General features: G+C 51.8%; 1 protein-coding gene across 3 annotated transcripts in view; it reads right to left on the bottom strand.

Moving 5' to 3' along the window:
* Window positions 1-310: 310 nt before the first annotated feature.
* Window positions 311-17,024, bottom strand: part of SLC8A3 (solute carrier family 8 member A3) — a 100,547-nt gene continuing 83,833 nt past the window's right edge. For 2 of the 3 annotated variants that reach the window (XM_009279275.2, XM_009279276.2), the window contains exons 3-7: window positions 13,623-13,640; window positions 4,863-4,987; window positions 4,223-4,322; window positions 2,391-2,666; window positions 311-2,065 (exon numbers count right to left, since the gene is read on the bottom strand). In XM_009279275.2, the coding sequence (XP_009277550.1) occupies window positions 1,689-2,065; window positions 2,391-2,666; window positions 4,223-4,322; window positions 4,863-4,987; window positions 13,623-13,640 (896 nt within the window). In that variant the 3' untranslated portion in view covers window positions 311-1,688. The remainder of the gene's footprint in view (window positions 2,066-2,390; window positions 2,667-4,222; window positions 4,323-4,862; window positions 4,988-13,622; window positions 13,641-17,024) is intronic. The other variant, XM_009279277.2, reaches the window with a different exon arrangement.

The raw sequence follows: 17,024 nt of genomic DNA, 5'->3' as shown, positions 1-17,024 counted from the left end.
GAAACACTGGCACAGGTTGCCCAGAGAGGTGGTGGATGCCCCATCCCTGGAAACATTCCAGGTCAGGTTGGACGGGGCTCTGAGCAACCTGATCTAGTTGAAGATGTCCCTGCCCATGGCAGGGGGGTTGGAACTAGATGATCTTTAAGGTCCCTTCCAACCAAACCATTCTATGATTCTATGATCTTCATCTTGAAAGCACTTTACAAAGAGTAAAGTTTTAACATCCTCTTCCAGGGCTCTCAATTAAGAAATATGTTTCTAGATAGCACTGTTTATATAGATATAGGTATAGTTTTTATTTATTTTTATTACCAACCCAACATTTCAATTTGCAGCCATTGATGTAATTCATGACATATTCTTGTGGTGGTTTTTTTTTTTTTTTTCCTTAAAAAGAAATGAACTTCAAATGAAAAGGATGCCTTTTTGTCTGTCTGGTGTTCCTAAAAGGTACTCAAGAAGACACAGTGGCAGTTTTTAAGCCCGTGGCTTTCAATGGCCTGAAGACCACCAGTGAGATGTGGGCGCTGTGAAAACTGGGGTAGCAAACAAGTGAAAGGGCAGCCACGCCACAGCTCGGGATGGGATGGTGCTGGGAACAAACGGGCACGCCATCCGGGGTTTCCTGAATTCATTTCCACCTCCGAGTAGGAAGACTGCACAGCAAACCCATCACCATCCCAAGGAGCCGGTACCACGTTCCCTGGCCCCCTCGCTCTCCCCAGGGCAGACTATTCCTGGGTAGCCATTTATTTCTTTATCGGTTGTAAATTAACATAATTTTCTCTCCCTGCAGTACGACAAGCTCGAAGTTAATTATACAAAGAGAAATGCCATAGTCAAAATATACATGATACATATTATATTAGAGGGTTGGGGTTTGTTGTTTTTTTTTTTCCTCCTTTTTTTCTTAGCCGAGGCAGGTGATTGAGATGCTACATGCTCCAGCCTTGGTCACTGAATGTGTGTGTGTCTGTGTTTGTATTAAAAATATATCAGTCTTGTGATGTTCTTAAAAAAGAAAGAAATGGAAGGCGGCGAGGGCGGAAACGAGTAATAGTGAAAAAGTTCTTTGACTGTGTCACAGTCTTTTGTGGCTTCAAAAAATACACATGTTCAATTCCAGCACTGACGGCAGCTTGAAGCTTTAGAGTAGATTTTTAACATTTTTCTGTTTTAGTAGTAAAAAAGAAAAAAAAAAAAAAAGCAGTGTGCCTCCCCCAAACCAAAAAGCAACAAGCAAACGAAAGAAAAAAAAAAAATCAAATTCCTGATCAGACTTCTGCAATTCCCAACCAGTGAAAATAAGAAAGTATCTCCTTACAGTGGAGGGGTGCTCAGGAGGAAAGCAGACAAGCCCCTACGGGAGAGGTGACCTTTGGAGATGGCTGAAACGTCTTAATCTCATTGAATGGGGTCAGCGGCTGGGTTTATTGTGTTTTGTTTTATTTCAACACTTGCCATTGTTGCTTTCTTTTGTATCATTTTGGGTGGGTTTAGTTTGTTTGTTTTTTTCCCTCTGTGATGGTTTTGCCCTTCTTGGCACCCAGCCATCCAACCATCTGGGCAGCGGCGGCCCCTGATGGACAGCTGTCCCCTCCGGTGAAACCGCGCTTCCAGGACCGGTGTCCAGTGAGGTAACGGAGAAGGGGATCCCTCCCCCGGCAGCACCGTCCCTCCACCGCCTAAAACCCCTTGATGTAGCAATAGGCCTCCAGGGTGGCGAAGAGGATGTACAGCAGCCAGAGGCTAATGAAGAGCAACGTCGTGGCCAGTTTGCACCCCCGGGGGCCGCCCAGCTCCCCCCCGATGTGGGGCCGCCGGCGGTAGAGGAGGACACTGATGCAGATGAAGGCGAAGATGGTGAAGAGGGTGACGGAGAAGGCCAGGGTGCCTGCTGACACCTGGAACTCCTGCCCCTGTGACGCCCAGTAGATCGCCGCCACTGACCATGCCAGCCCGATGCCCAGGAAGACATTGACGGCGTTGCTGCCCGTGACGTTGCTGATGGAGGCGTCAGCGTACACGTCCTGGATGGCCGCAGCTTTGCTGGCGAATGTGTCTGGGGTTGGGGGAGGAGGGAAGGAGAAATTACTGGGAGTCCAACAGGAGAAACGGGCAACCCTTCATGTCTGGAGGACAAGGGAGCCTCAGGTGTGGCACTGGCTAGGTTGGGACACGGATCTCTCCTGGTGCACAATCCCCCTCCCGGGTCCAGGGACCCCCATGTTGCCACCAAGTGGGGTGCAGACCTTGCCTGGGGACAGGGCACTGTGGAGCCCCTTGCCAGCCTGAACCCCATCCCCATGATGGAGCTGCTCCCGTGGGACAGGAGAACCACCAGAGGACTTTCCTCCCACCCCATCCCCTCTCTGTGGCTACCCCACCTGGTACGGAAGTGCCGAAGGCAACAAAGACGACGGCGGTCACTGAGTCCTTGAGGCCGATGGTGCAGCCAAAGTGGGAGGCAAGGTCGCCAATGACGGCTGTGAGCATGCCAATGATGAGGATGGAGACGACGAAGCAGGCCCAGCCGTTGCAGTACTCAGTGGGGGGCACGCAGGCAAACAGCACCTTCCAGAAGACGGTCAGGAAGTGCATCACATAGTCGAAGCAGGACGGCAGGCGCTCCTCGCCGGACTCATCCTCGTCCTCATCACCTGCTGCACACAACGTGGAAGAAGAGATCCAGCGCTCATGATGGGTCAGGTCAAGATTACGGGGGTGGGCTGCAGCCTGTGCTTGGCCCCCCTCTCAGGGCTCCAGGGATGCTGCTCACCTGGGACAAGGTGGTGTGGTGCTGGCCACAACAGTGGGCTCAGGGCACCCCAGGTCCCTCAGTGATGGGTAAGGCTTGGCAAGAGGGGTGCCTCCCAGGACACCCCAGAGCCTGCAGGGCTGGGGAGTGGCAGAGCGGTGCATTGTGCCCACAGAGGGGCAGCCCCATCCCATCCCTGTTCCCATCCACAGGCAGTCACATAGTATGTAGTCAGCCTGAGGAGATCACTGTTGAGGAGCACCATGAAGTCACACAGCCAAGTGATGTTTTGGGGGGGTAAAATAGCAGAAAGTGATAGAACTGGGAAACTGGAGTGACCTCGTGGTTCTCCCGCACCAGAGGACAGGCTGGTCACCAGCAGCGCCCCAGTAAGAAACTTCTCATCTGTGTGAGGGTATCAACAACAGCGCTGCAGCCCCTTGGAGGGGTTCCCTCCTTAGCGTGGTGGGCCAGGTCAGCCCCAAGGCTGGAAGCACTGCTGGTCTTTGTGCAGATACAGGATTGATGGAAATAAATTGGTAAAAGAGAAAGCAGGTAGGGAGCACTGAGCAAATGGCACAGGAAGGAGAGAGATGGAGGAAGAGAGAAGCAGGCCTGCTTGCTACAAGGATGGAAGTACTGTTTCCACAGAAGCAGTTTCTCTTGATTGCTAGAAAGAAGAAAACTGAATACCCTGCACCTCTTCTTTCATGTCAGAAGAAGCCCTTGTGGCCACTGGTGACAGCTCCCACTCAGCTGCCTGCCTGCCTGCTTCCCACACTACGGCTGGGTGGAAAACAGCCCTTCAGGAAAGATGCCAGACCACCAAGGAAAGGTTCAGAAGGATGCCTGAGTGTCATTAATGGCATGGACATGTCTAAAATGTCTGCTCCACGGCTGCCTGGCTCTGGAAGCGGTGAGCTCTCTCAAGCTCCCTGGGCAACAGCTGGCAGGTCTTTAGACCTTTCCCTCCACCAGCTGCTGCCTCATGGGGCAAGACCTCCTGTCCATATGTGGTAACCTTCCCTACTCCCAGAGTCTCTACTGGCCGTGGCAGACAGGACATCTTCCAGCAGCAGGAGCTACCTGAACAGGACAGCACTGGGCACACCAGGAGCCAGCAGCCCAGCCAGGATGGGATTTTGCTGCCTGTACGCTGCTCATCAGACCACTGAAGCAGCAGGAGCACCGCCAGCAGAAGTCAAGTCTTTGAAAACTGGCGTCCTGGATGGCTCCACACCAAAAGATGGATCTCCTAGGCTCCCAGCTAATGCATCTGCAAAAGCCCAATATATTTGGAGCAGAGGAGCTCTTTGGACTGGCTTTGCTGATGACCACCACACACGCAACAGCCGAGCATCACTGACCAGGCAGACGCTGTCTCCTGAGCCCAGACAGATCTCATCCCAGGCTGCATGAACCCTGGGGATGCTGGTGTGGGTTTTCTGATGTCCCCCTCACCTGCGCTGACAGTAATGGCCTCCATGAACTGGTCCCTCCAGGAATGTGTACCTACAACCAAAGCCAGGTTTGTCTTCTTAATCAGCTTGTCCACGGTGCTCTGTTGTGGGAATAAAGATGCACAGCAATTAAACTGGCTGCTAGCAGGCAAGGCTGATCTTGCAGTACACTGTGGTCTCACAGACCCTTCCCAAACTGTTTAGGTGCCACAAGCGCTCTCCTACCAGTCAGATGAGGCCATGACTGGAGTTGAGCCCACCTTCTCCCTGGACAGGCTGACCCAAACCTCAGCAGGGCCTGCTTCATTGCCACCCCTTACTCCAGAGGAGGCTCCTTCCTTTGCCCCTGCCTCACCAGAGATAGCTTTGCTCCTGCCTTCTCCTGCACACTGGCTTCTTCTGCTTCCAGCAGGGCTCCCTTGTCTCCCTCCCTTCACCTCTGCCTACCAGCAGCTACATCCCCTAGCACTTCTTGTAGGCTTCCCCCATACTTTATTGCATTGCATACTCCTTTTCATCTTCCAGCAGCCCTTTCCCTGCACATGTGGCCACCCCCAGCCTCCTCAGTTCTGCTTTCCATGGCTGCTCTTCAGTGCCACACAGCTTTCCCCTCCTGGAGGACACCTGGGACAACTACTGACCTTGAACTCATAGGACTCCTCAATGATGACTTCTAGTTTGGGATGCTCGCCAAGTATTGGTTTGCCCATCTCTGCAATTCTCTTGGCTTCCTCCTCTTCAACCGTCAGCTTCCTCTCAGCCACCTCTGTGGAAGCAAGGTCAACACCAAGCTGTAGACAGCAGCCCTGGAGCACCAGGCCACCACAGGGGCTTGTCTGCAGGGTCTGAGCATGAGCTTGTGCAGCCCCTTCACAGGTTGCTAAGCTCACGCAGTGATTTGGGGGGCAGTGGTGGGGTGTTGGACCACAGAAACAAAGGACCAAGATTTCTGAATATCAGTTGATCACCAAGAACATACACAACATGGTTTTAATTTATTAAAAAAAAAAAACCACCCTGAATATTTCTTCAGCCTGCATTGGTGCTCTTGGATGACATACGCCCTCCCATCATCCCTGCAGCAGCCACATCTCTGGGGAGAGTACCTCCCCCGAGGTACCGATTCATTCTGCCATTTGGCACAAGTGTCCTTTAAGACAGCTTTAACGCCCTGGCCTGTTTCCTGGTTTGAATGAACAAGAGACAGGATCTTTTTATTCCCCTTTGATTAGAAAATCACTGTTGGCACTCTGTGTTACTCAGTGCTTGATCTAACGCTCAGATAGACACACAAGTCATAACCACACACGCAAACACGTACTTGTTCCTAGCATTTGGAAAAAGGAGCAGGAAGAAGTAAGTCAGGAGCCAAGTGGGTTTTTGCTTTCCTGTTACTGGATGTTTAGTTTCTGCTGGAGGACCAGGAGCCCAGGTGAGCAAATGCCACCGTGGGGCAGGAGGGGTGCCCCGTGGGACTGCCCGGGAGGTGCAGCATGCTGAGACGACTCTGTGTTGGGATCACCTTGCTGATGCCCCAGTAAACCCAGCGAGGTGCCCGGGGAGGTTCTGGTTGCCCAGGTGGGAAGGAGCACCCCAACCAGGAGGAAGGGTGCCCTGGCACTGTCCCCAGCCCTGACTCAGGTCTCTTCTCCCACCCATACACCCAAGTGCAGGCACGTGCCAGTGGGCTCTCTGAAAAGCCTTGTCATCTCAAGAAAGAAGCTGGGTTTCCCCTGCTTTCCTGTGCCTGACCAGTCAGGGTGTACCAGCTGCAGCACGGGGCCCAGCTGAGCCTGGGAGTGAGAGCTGGAGCCCTGCAGAACCTGGGGGGGGGGTTATCACAAACGTAGAGCATCTTGTTCCTGCTGAGCAGTGGGTCAGATGTTACCCAAGGTTTCCTGTAGAGTTTACAAACACCCCAGGTAATGCCTCAGATGTGATTAATCCCATGTGGGCTCCAGCAGATCTCATACTCTGTACCAAAAATCACACAGAAATTATAAAGTCCCAGTGAAATCTAGTTATAAATTCTGCCTTCTCTTCATCAACACAGCTAGACTGATTGCAAAGACTGTAAGCCTTGCAAGTCTTGCAGAGTTTATACAATACATAACAGCTTCTGTGGCAGGTGACATTATTATAACCAATGACAGAAGCAGAAGCAGCTACATCCATCATTTGAAATCAATGACGTACATCAAAACCATCACTGCCTAGCTCAAAGACAGTGTACTCTGGATTTGGGAATCCCCAAAAGTTTACAAATACTGAGACAGGGGAGAACAGCACCTGGAGAAGAAGGCGGGCAGTGCGGCTGGGCAATGCAGGATGCCAGGGGGGGTAAAGGGGGCAACCGCAGGCAAAGGCCAAGCAAGCACAGAGGGGAGGAGGCAGCTGAGCTGTGGAAGTGCGGAAACAGGGGTGAAACTGGACAAAATGTTCTGCATTATGCTGCGCTTGGAGACATGAACATGATCATCAAGAACAAGATTCGTTACTTATATTCACTTGAGCAGGGAGTTAGATGAAATCTACATCGTCTTTTCCAAGACAGAGATCGAGAAAGTCCAGTCTCTGCCTCTACCTGGAAGTGTATGAAGATGACAAGCTGTATCCATCGTTGAAAATGCAGGTGCTTACACATCAGTTGCCGTACCATGTACATGGCTCGCTTCTGTCTGAGCTCCCCCATAACCTGAAGCTCAGGGGAAGAGGCACCCTCAGCTCTGCAAGGCCCAGCTTGCCATATGAGCTGAGTGTGTGCTGACATGTGCTGACAGTACTGAGCTGAGCAAAAGCACAGCAGCCATCCCAGCAGGGTTGCAAACCCCGGACTCGGGGATAGTCTGGCTCACTACAACCTTCGCAGGGAAGTAACTACATCAGAAAAGCTGCGGTCACAGCTGGTGGCGTGGTCACAGCTGGTGGCACGGTCCCTTGGGCTGTCGCCTACTGGCTGCAGTTGCATAGCACAGAAAGCAAATGTCTGGAATCAGAAGAGCTGCCCTGAAGATGGGGAATATTGAGCAGAATTTCCTCAGTTCAACAACTGCAGGAGAAACACAACGAAGCCTCAGTCCCCACTTTAACTGATTTGATGAAAGCCTTTGGCATGGTAAGACAATACGGAGCCTCATGCAGATATTAGCTATCTAGGCAAGGCTGAGCTGCAGGCAGGTCTGTAAGCACACACAGTGCAGAATGCCTTCTCCTCCCTGTAGGGAGCGGTATCCAACATGGCTTTATCCCAGAACCTGGCAAGTTGCTCATGCTGGTTTATGTACCTATGCCAGGCAGGACAGCGTGAGACCCGATACCCTCCTCTGAGGAGGGACACCTGCTCCATCTCTTCCGACTGTTCGCCAGGTCCAAGGCTGTCGAGCAGGCTGCATGGGAACCCCCGTGTCCATGGCCAGGGGCAGGACTTTTGACTGCTGGCAGGTGGCTTAATTGTCTCTTCAAGCCACTTGTGGACCACCTGCTGATTTGATGAGCATGGCAATCACTTGCCAAGGCAGCTCTTAGTGTAAATCAAGTGACACGTCCATGTCCAGGAGTGGACAGATTGCTCTAAACCCAGGGGCTGGACGCAGGGTGAGTGTGGGACCGGGCACTCCACCAAAGTGAAGGCACTGTGGGGCTTGCGCTATTTCAGAGGGTACCTTGTCAGTGGAAGAAGTGCCACCAGAGGCACCTTCAAGCCCTAGGTAGGCCACTCACAGTGAAGGGACAAGCTGGCCAGCGATGGAGACCTGCAGTGGGCTGACAGCACATCCACCAAGACATGAATAATGGAGGCCCTGCTGTCACCACCAGCTCCTTTGCAGTGAATATGGTGAACTGGGGCGCAGAGAGAAGAAATATGGTTGCCGAAGAAGGCACGTCAAGGGTGTCCTATGGGGGCAGCTGATTGAACACCACTGCCAGGCTAAGTCTTTCAATGTCAGCTGCAAGCAAACCACAGGAGAACAGGCATAGGCAGCATCTCCAAATGGGTACCTCACAGAAATGTTAATAGAGGAAGCTTGCAGATAATGAAAAAAAGGAGGTAATTCCTTCATGCCTCATTAAAAAGCAGCCACATTTGTGAATGTGCAACAGGAAAGCAAAGTGCAGAAACCTAACAAACTTCAAAGGTGCAGCTGAAAACATTGAACCTGCCATTGTATTTTCACTGTGCCTCTATCCTAATGTAGGAGAGAGAGTTTGAGTCACATACCAATATTGTGCTGGATCTTGCTCAATGCACTCATGCAAACGATCCATAGGTGCCACATACCAGGCTGCTGATTGCCCTCTGAAGGTAAAGCAGTGCCATTTGTGGTAGGAAGGACAAGCTTAAGAGTCCAGTTGATGTGTCTCTTGCCCCAGTCTATACTTGCCATACAATTAAGGGGCGAGTTAAGCACCTCCAAAGAGCAATACAAAGCACGTACATGAATCTGCCACTTCTCCTCACCTACCATTTAGGACACTTGAGCACCCTGTAGCATGAATCAGTGCCAACCTCTACAAAACACCAGACGCCAACCTTAACCTGCTCCAGGCCTGCTGGGTTTATCTGTTCCCATGGGATGCTGAGACTGAGTTGAGCCCTGTGTGTACAGATCCAACAGCTGAGAGGGAATAAACGCTTGCAACATCCCAATGGCAGAACACATTCCTGATGCTCCTACCTTTCGGGGAAGCACTTCAGCCAGCAGCACAGTGCACCAGCCTGCCTTCCAAGGCACAGGAGGCCACTGTCTCTGCAGCAAGCGTGGGGCATGCTCCCACACGGGCTATGGTAGCCACAGGCCCCCATCTCCTGAGGGACCGGGTGTAGGGATGGGGGGTCTTGGAGGTCTCCTCCAAGAAGCAGGGACAGGTGAGGTGTGTCACACATCACCCTGGTGCGTTAGCCTGCAAAGAAGACTATCAAGGGCTGTGATAAATAAAACATGGGGGGCAGGGGGGAGAGACAGACTTCTAATTTGGAAGGTCAAGTCTGTCAAGGTGAACGCTGCTAAGCTGCAGCTTAATTATTAACTAGCCTGATTTCTGTTTGTATGACCATCAGTACCTACTTTTCAATGTGGATTGCAACCTGGACTCCCTGCTGTCAACCCTAATTAAGCCTGTTAAGGTCTGTCTACGTCCAGCAAGAAAAGGAGCTTGTCAGGACCTCCTGGGCTGCCTCCACCTCCTCCCTGGGAAGGGGAAGGTGGGAAGAGAAAGGTCCCCTAAACCCTGCCTGCTCTGGCACATAGGTGTGTGCTACCATTGAGTGCTAGGAACCTATCTGGGCTACAGGAGCATGCACAGACTGCTAAGGCTAGCCAAGCTGGGGCTGCTGTGCCAGGTGCTGCACCAAGGTACTCTGCTCCTTGTGCCAGGGAGCCCACGGGTTGAGGAGATGCTACAAGCAGGGGAGACAAACAGGTCTGGTAAGATCAAAGGCTGGGTGGGAGGAATGAGAATGAAGTCCACTTTTGCCCAGGCTGTAGCAATGGCCATCGCTGACACCCGCTAGACGCTGGACCCAACACTTGCTTGCAGGAAGTGAGGAGAGGGTTTTGGTTAAACCACTCCATGTTCTCACTTATTCTGCCTCATTCAGGGTCAGTTCAGACCCTTAAAGGTAGGACAGACGAGGGGGGGGGCAGCAGCTCCTACTTACGGTCCTGCCACTGCCATGCTCTGCAGCCCTGCTGGGCATGTCCCTGCCATGCTCACTCAGCTCTCTCACCGGCAGAACGACTTACGCCTGCAGGGCCATCCTGGGACTCAATCTGCAGCTATTTGCAAAGCGCTTTCCAACTACACATGATAGGCAGTTTCTTGGGCTCAAAATACTGTAAGCAGATCCCCTCCTCCTCTTATTTTTTCCAGGGGAAAGGGAACACTGAGCAGTGTTCCCACATCATGCATTGCTCCTGGAAGGTAGGTACTCCACCAGTGCTTGCTAGCTCAACCTCCTTAAAACCGGAGGGACCAAATGGGAACTGGACATTGTCTGTGGCCCTCTGGACACATCATAAATCAAAGCTCATTTCCATGGGGTAATCTGGCCACTACACCTTCTGAGCTGAAACAGTCAATGGGAAGGCCCTGTAACAGTTAGAGGGGTAGCTACCCATCTCCTCGGTAATGCTGCAAGACTACCAAACAGCCACGGACCAGTTTGTATTCCCTGTCACTTGCTGAATAGATTGGATTAAAACCAACAATGTATTCATGAAAGATTGCTATGAAGGCCATTTCACACCCCTCGAGCTATCTCATCTCCATCCATTTCTAGAGCGGGCATGTATCTGCATGAAGGTCACCCCTTCTGGGGACTGCGCTGCTAGGAAGAAATTAAAACGACAATTAAAATGAGATTTTTTTTGTTGTGGCTCAAGAAAATATAATCCTGGCTAAACAAAGTAAACAGCGAGCATGAATGAGTTCCTCTCTCCAGAGTGCTGTCAAGCCGTCAGTCACAACTGGGGAAGACTGCTGGCTAAAAGACGCTCTGGCTTTTGAGGTTAGCATATGGATATGCCCTTTACTGAAACACATGCACATGCACAAGCACCGGCTGCCTGGGGTGCTTTCTAAAATGGGAGGAATCTGCTTACTTAGCCCTGGAGGCTATTTTTGAGGCGTGATACATCCATATACATGCCCTAGCGTCCTTACTGCTAACTGGGAAACACTGCACATTCATGAGAGGGAGGCTAAGGCACAGGGCTGGGAACTGCGCATTATTCCACTGCTGGCTCTGCCTTGAGATTGCTGTTGACATGACCGTCCCCGACAGGCCAGTTCAACTGGTGTCTCTGCTCCCCAGTCTTTCCCACTGCAAAGTGGACCCATGAGTTTTAATGCATAAGAAACATATTTAGAAATATTTTCTTTGATCTGACTGAATATGTGGAAATGAGGGTAGAGAAGTATCTACCAGTTAGATAATTCCTCATCCCTTTAAAGATCTGAACCTCCTGAGCCCAAAAACTTGCAAGCCAAGGCTCTGCTCAGGCTTTCGGTGACTTTTGCAAAGGCTGGAAAGACCACCAGAGCAGCTTGTCCACTGCTGGCAATGGCAGGGACAACTGGAGTAGCTATGCACTTTGGTATTTACCTGTAAAAACAGTATAGGGAGCCAATATAAAAAGGTTACACATCAGAGCAGTTAAAAAACCCAGCTTTGACTCTCAAGTCACTCCACAGCCACCCTGTACTACTGTGGCCCTCTGCAGCCCCAACAGCTGGCACTGGACACTTGGCCATGCAAGGCTTTCAAAAGCTTTGCACAGCCTTGCAAGTCTGACTCAGAGAGCCCGTTTGGAGGAAACAAACGCTGAGCTGAACCTGTGCCAAAGGCTCTCCCCTGCCTAGTTACTTTGCCTTGTCTAAAATTCACAGCCCTGTTTTCCCAGGAAAGGCTCTGCAAGGCGGGGGTGAGGGCAGAGCCAGCGTCTCCCATTTACCCCCAGGGAAGGGCTGCTGGGACAAGAGAGGCGTTTTCACTTGGGCTTATCCATCTGGGCATCCCAGGGCTTCTGCAAAGAGATGGGGCCACCGCAGTGAGTGGGGGCCGTGCTGCTGCTGGTCCTGCAGGAGCCGCCGAAGAGGTGCTACAGGAGGGCGAACGCCCCAGGGCTGCGGAGGAGAGGCAGGGTGCCCAGCGGTCCCAGGGACGCAGCCTCAGGGAAAGGGGTGCTGCCCGGGAAAAGCTGTGCAAGCTGCTCTGGGAGAGAGAGGATAAGGAGCGGGACCGACAGATTCCACTGAAATGTTCAATAATGCAGTTTTTTTACAAAGATTCCTGTGCATCTGTGTAATCTAAATCTAACATGACACGGACTAAATGAGGACGTCACTCCTCTCCCTGTGGATTAGCCGTGATCGCTGCTGAGTGACACTCCAGCACGTGCCTCTGCGGCGAGAGGGGCTCTGCTCGCCGGCCGGCCGCTAGCTTGAAGCACGCGCAGGGGCTGAGCACCGCAAGCTTGAACCACGGGCCAAGCACGCCACGTACACACAGAGGGCACCCCGGGGCAGCCCGGCAAGGGGGGCACCCCAGGAACCCCCCCGCCCAGACAGAGAGGAGGCTTTTCTTTATTAACTGGAAAGCAACTTTCCATATCTGGTGACAAAGTTCTCCAGTAACAGCTGCCAAAAGCCATCAGGCCGGATCACAACAGAGGGAGGAAAGTTATGTTATTTTAATAGAAATTATTTGGTTCCCAGGGTTCTGATCAAATTAGGCAGCTACTGAATTAAAGCAATGAAATTACTGAGAAGGAGGCTGTGCTCAACTTATTTTCTGTCCTCCCGGACCTGAAGAAGTAACAAAAAGGGAAACATCCAAACCGCTCAGAGGAGTTTTCCGTAAACACCCTAAGCTGATATTTGGGGAGCTGGGGACTTCTGCCTGCCATGAGCAGTTTCCTAATTAGCCCAATATCTGATGGGCTCAGGCCATCCCCTGCACAGCAGATTTGGCATCCTCCGAAAAGGAGCAGAGATTGAAGATTGCGCGGCAGATGCTGCTCCTTTGATCTGCAGCACAGCTCAGGCATGATGAACACTTTCGTTTTCAGCTCTGCTTGCAAATCTGTCAGACTTGAGCTCCTCTCTGCACCCTGTGTGCCTGCCCTTATCTTTTGACAAATGTTTCTTTAGTGCAAATTCAACGGTAATCATATCTGAAACTGAAGGAATAAGAAAAATACAGGAGTTGTACATCACACCGCAGTGGGATCAAGAGAGACTGGCACAACGGGGATTTCGGGCAAGGAAGCGGGGGCTCAGTATTAAGGGGACAGGAGATGAAGAGTGCAGAGCCAGAGCTGAGGGTGAGGACGGAAATGGTGCTGATGCTTATCGTGCCCTGGTAGCACTGCCCTGGCACTGAGTGCACCCCTGGGACCCCCCAAGGGCGGGAGGTGGAGAGCACCCAGGTTCATGCACTGAGGGGTGATGCATGGCCTGATCCTGCATGGGAAGGGGACACCTGCGCAGCCCTGCACCCTCACCCACCCCAGACAACACCACCCCGCACCCCAGGAGTGCCACCCCCTGCAGAAAAGCCCTGTGCTCCCCGGTGCATCAGCACAACCCAAGCCCCAGAGCTGCCCGAGGAGAGGGTCGAGTCACAGCCCCAGACCAGCCAGAGCTGCATGTTCTGCTTTGCAACCCTGTCCGGGTCACTTCCCAAAACCCCAGGGAAAAATCTGGAATATGGGGAAGGCTCTTAGAAGTCAGTCAGTCACTGTCATGTTCTTAATGCATTGCTCTTAACCAGTTCCTGCTGGACGTGAACACCATGAGCTGGGGTTGTCGACAACACAGCAAACAGAAACATGAGAGGCTGACCAAAGGGGACAAAAACAGAGCCAGAGCAAGCAGAGGAAAGGAGAAAAAGCACTTACCTTGGGTGAGCAGCAGGGCTGTGGGGAGAGAAGAACACGAGAAAGACAGGAAGAGAGAAGAAAAGAGGGAAAAAGTTAATATCCCAGGGGAAAAGCGGTTTTGCAGATGGCAGCTGTCAGTGAGCAATGGATGTGGTGCAAGGCAGCGTGCGAGCTAGCTGGGGCTGCACGCTGGGAGCAGGCTGGGGAGTAGACCCTGTGGCAGCGAGACAGGGAGGAGGCTGGCGAGCACCGGGGCACTGGCCCCCCAAAGTCACCCCCCCACCCACCCAAGCGAAGGCAGAGAGGTGGGATGCAGGCGGGGAGCAGCACAGAGGGGAAGGGAAAAGTGGAGGGGACAGTTACGCTTGCCATTGGGGCCTGACGTGACCCAAACTGACCTGAAGGCACAGGGGGTGCCCCTGCTTCAGCCGGGAGTGTGTGGTTGTGGCAGGGCTTGGTACAACTGGGGAGGCCCTTGTAAACCCGTGGGTGGCTGAGAAGAGAGGGTGGCCATGGGCAGCTCACTAAGAGCATCATCAGGGGAAGGTGTTGATAAAAGGGGTGCTGGCCTCCAGTGTGAAACAGGGCAGGGGGTAACGTGGCTGTGTATCATCCCCTGGGATGCCCTGGCTCGCCTCCACCTATCTTGCACCTCACAGGTGCTGAGGAGCACAGACACACGTAAAGCATCACTGCTTTGAGTCCTCCTGGGTCTCTTTGCTCCCAATTGCAGGTCTGCCCGACAGTGCTGCATGGGCACATGCCGTGCAATATCATCGCTGCAAGATGCAACTGCCGCCCGGGAAATGTGACTGTGTGGTCCTGTGAGATTAGAGGTGGGGGAAATGGAGGAGAAGGGGGCAAAGGTCGTTGCAAGGGATGATCTTACCCCGACTTTACAGGCACAGCCCAGCCCTCTTGCTGCCTTGGGCAGTGACCTCCTGGCCCGCCCCTGCCTTGATTTACCCATTCCCTGGAGCTGTCACAAAGAAACATCTGGCTGGATCTCTCTTAGGCGTTATCCCTAGAAAGCCACAGCCTGCATCCAAGTTTCAAACTAACTCCAGGAAAGTCCGTATACCAAAAATTCCAAACCCTCTTTAAGAGGGGCCAAGCACCAGCTCTGTGCCTTAGCTTTGACTTCTACCTGTCCTTCAAACAGCAAACTGGTCCCTGAAGACTTGGTTGCATGCGATGACGGTCTTGTAATTACTAACACATTATCATGCACTTTTAGTCTCAGAAGCTTAAAACTCTGTACAAAGACTGAGTCAGTATTAACAGCCCCATTTGACAGATGGTGAAGCAAGCAAAGAGAGGCTAAAGGGAACATTTTGTAAACTCAGAAGTGGGCTGGAGTCCAAAAGTGCTAATTTACCCAGGCTTGCCGGTTCAGTTCTCCGAAAAGCAGGCACTTTTATACAGAGGCACCTAATTGTATCTGTGCTGGTTTGAAAGTGATTTCCTAAGCAATTCGTCAAAGGTCACACAGTGCAGAGCTGGGGGCAGAGCTGGGGAAAGTAATCCTGAGTCCTGGCTCCCAGTCGCATCTCTGCTCCGTTGGGCAGCACCCACGGGCACAGCTTTCCCAACAGCATGTGGAGAGGCATCGGCCCAGTCAAGATCTTCATCCACCTATCCATCTCCCTGGCTGGAAATACCTTGGGCACTCAGGGAGATCTCCCTTGTCCGTGCAGACAGGTAGAGGCACAGTGAAAGGGGAAGGGGCAATGAAGAGGCTCCTTATTGAGCATACCTCGTGTTTCAGGGTCAATTCCTTTTGAGAGTCAAAAACCTTTGGGGGAACCATTCGTGAATATGTTCTGCAGCACGCACAGTGCCACAGAGCCACAAGAAGCACACAACCTGCTCTGCCCGCACAACCTCCTGTCCTCCACACAGCTCTGCCTGGAAGTCTCCAGCAGGCCTGTCACTGCTCCTTGTAGCGCCAATCTTGAGTCTCCTTGTAGCTCCATCCTGCTGCAGCTCCATGCTAACCTGTGGCCTCCTTACTATTCCATGGTCTTCTGGTTCTCCAGACAATGTGGAGAAATTTAATTTGCCTTTGCAATTACAAGCATTAGTACAATGGGTCGATTCGGTGTTCAAATTTAATATAATGAAATATTACTGTGCCCCTAAGCTACTGTGGTTATTAAAAAAAATCGTTGGTTCCTCATGTTTTTTAAAACTGTTATTCTAGTGCTCTGGGATTTGAATTTATTTTTTTCCCTGTTTGCTTTTGAGCCTGCAAAAGAACTATTTTTCTCCCTTTCACTTATGATATGATACATGAGTATTTGAAGAAGCCTATAAAGCTATGAATGAAACATCAAGAATACAGCATGCAGAAAGCCAAGGGATTATTTTGTCTTTATATTTCTGAGTGAATGCTGTGCATGCAAGCAAGAAAATGATTTCATGGACTAAAGCTTCCTTCCTGCACATGCATCTGCTAATGTGCCCTTAGCTGTGACCTGTAATGTTTCCTGACAGTCCATCTGGGGATGCTGTACGTGTACCAGCCCCGCCAATGGCCCCTGTGCTGTTCCCATCCCACAAGCCTCCCTCCGCTGCCCCCAGCCTGGGCTGCATCCCTCCATTGCTCACCAGGGCACCTCTCCTCCTCCTGCACTCCTCTACTGCACGTCACGCTCCTCATGGGGCCAAGCCAGGCCACCTCATTGCTGTTGGCATCTCAGGTAGTCTCAGAGGCTTGACGTGTATTCTTACAGGGAGCTGCTAAAATCAACTCTGCAGTCAAATCCAAAATAGCAGTCCCAAGTACCCCTCACCTAACCCTTTCACGGCATAAGCGCAGACACACACCTGTGCCCCCAGACAGGGTAGGTGACCCAAAGGCTTCAGCTCTAGATCCCAGTTCCTCCTTTACTGGGATTTCTCTGCCCTGCAGGCCTGGGTTTTACTAGGCAAAGTCAAAATTGTGTGCATGAACACTGCTTCCCCTGCCACTCCTGAAACTGAACAATTTAGACCTCAATTTAGCTGCTAAAAAAGCTGATTACTAACAACCGTTTTCAGCTGCATGTTTTCAATGTACTTTGGGGTGAAATCCTGCTGTGATGTGCATGTTGGTGCCGGGTACAGATCAGGAATTGAAGTCATAGAATCATAGAATCATAGAATAGTTTGGGTTGGAAGGGACCTCTAAAGGTCATCTAGTCCACCCCCCCTGCCGTGGGCAGGGACATCTTCAACTAAATCGGGTTGCTCAGAGCCCCGTCCAACCTGACCTTGAATGTTTCCAGGGATGGGGCATCCACCACCTCTCTGGGCAACCTGTGCCAGTGTTTCACCACTCTCAGCGTAAAAAATTTCTTCCTTATATCTAGTCTAAATCTACCCCCCTTTAGTTTAAAGCCATTCCCCCTTGTCCTGTTGCAACAGGCCCTGCTAAAA

The sequence above is a fragment of the Aptenodytes forsteri genome, unplaced genomic scaffold (assembly GCF_000699145.1).
Source record: "Aptenodytes forsteri isolate BGI_AS27 unplaced genomic scaffold, ASM69914v1 Scaffold3, whole genome shotgun sequence".
In the NCBI taxonomy this organism is placed as follows: Eukaryota; Metazoa; Chordata; class Aves; order Sphenisciformes; family Spheniscidae; genus Aptenodytes; species Aptenodytes forsteri.
This window is presented reverse-complemented; position numbering and strand designations above follow the sequence as displayed.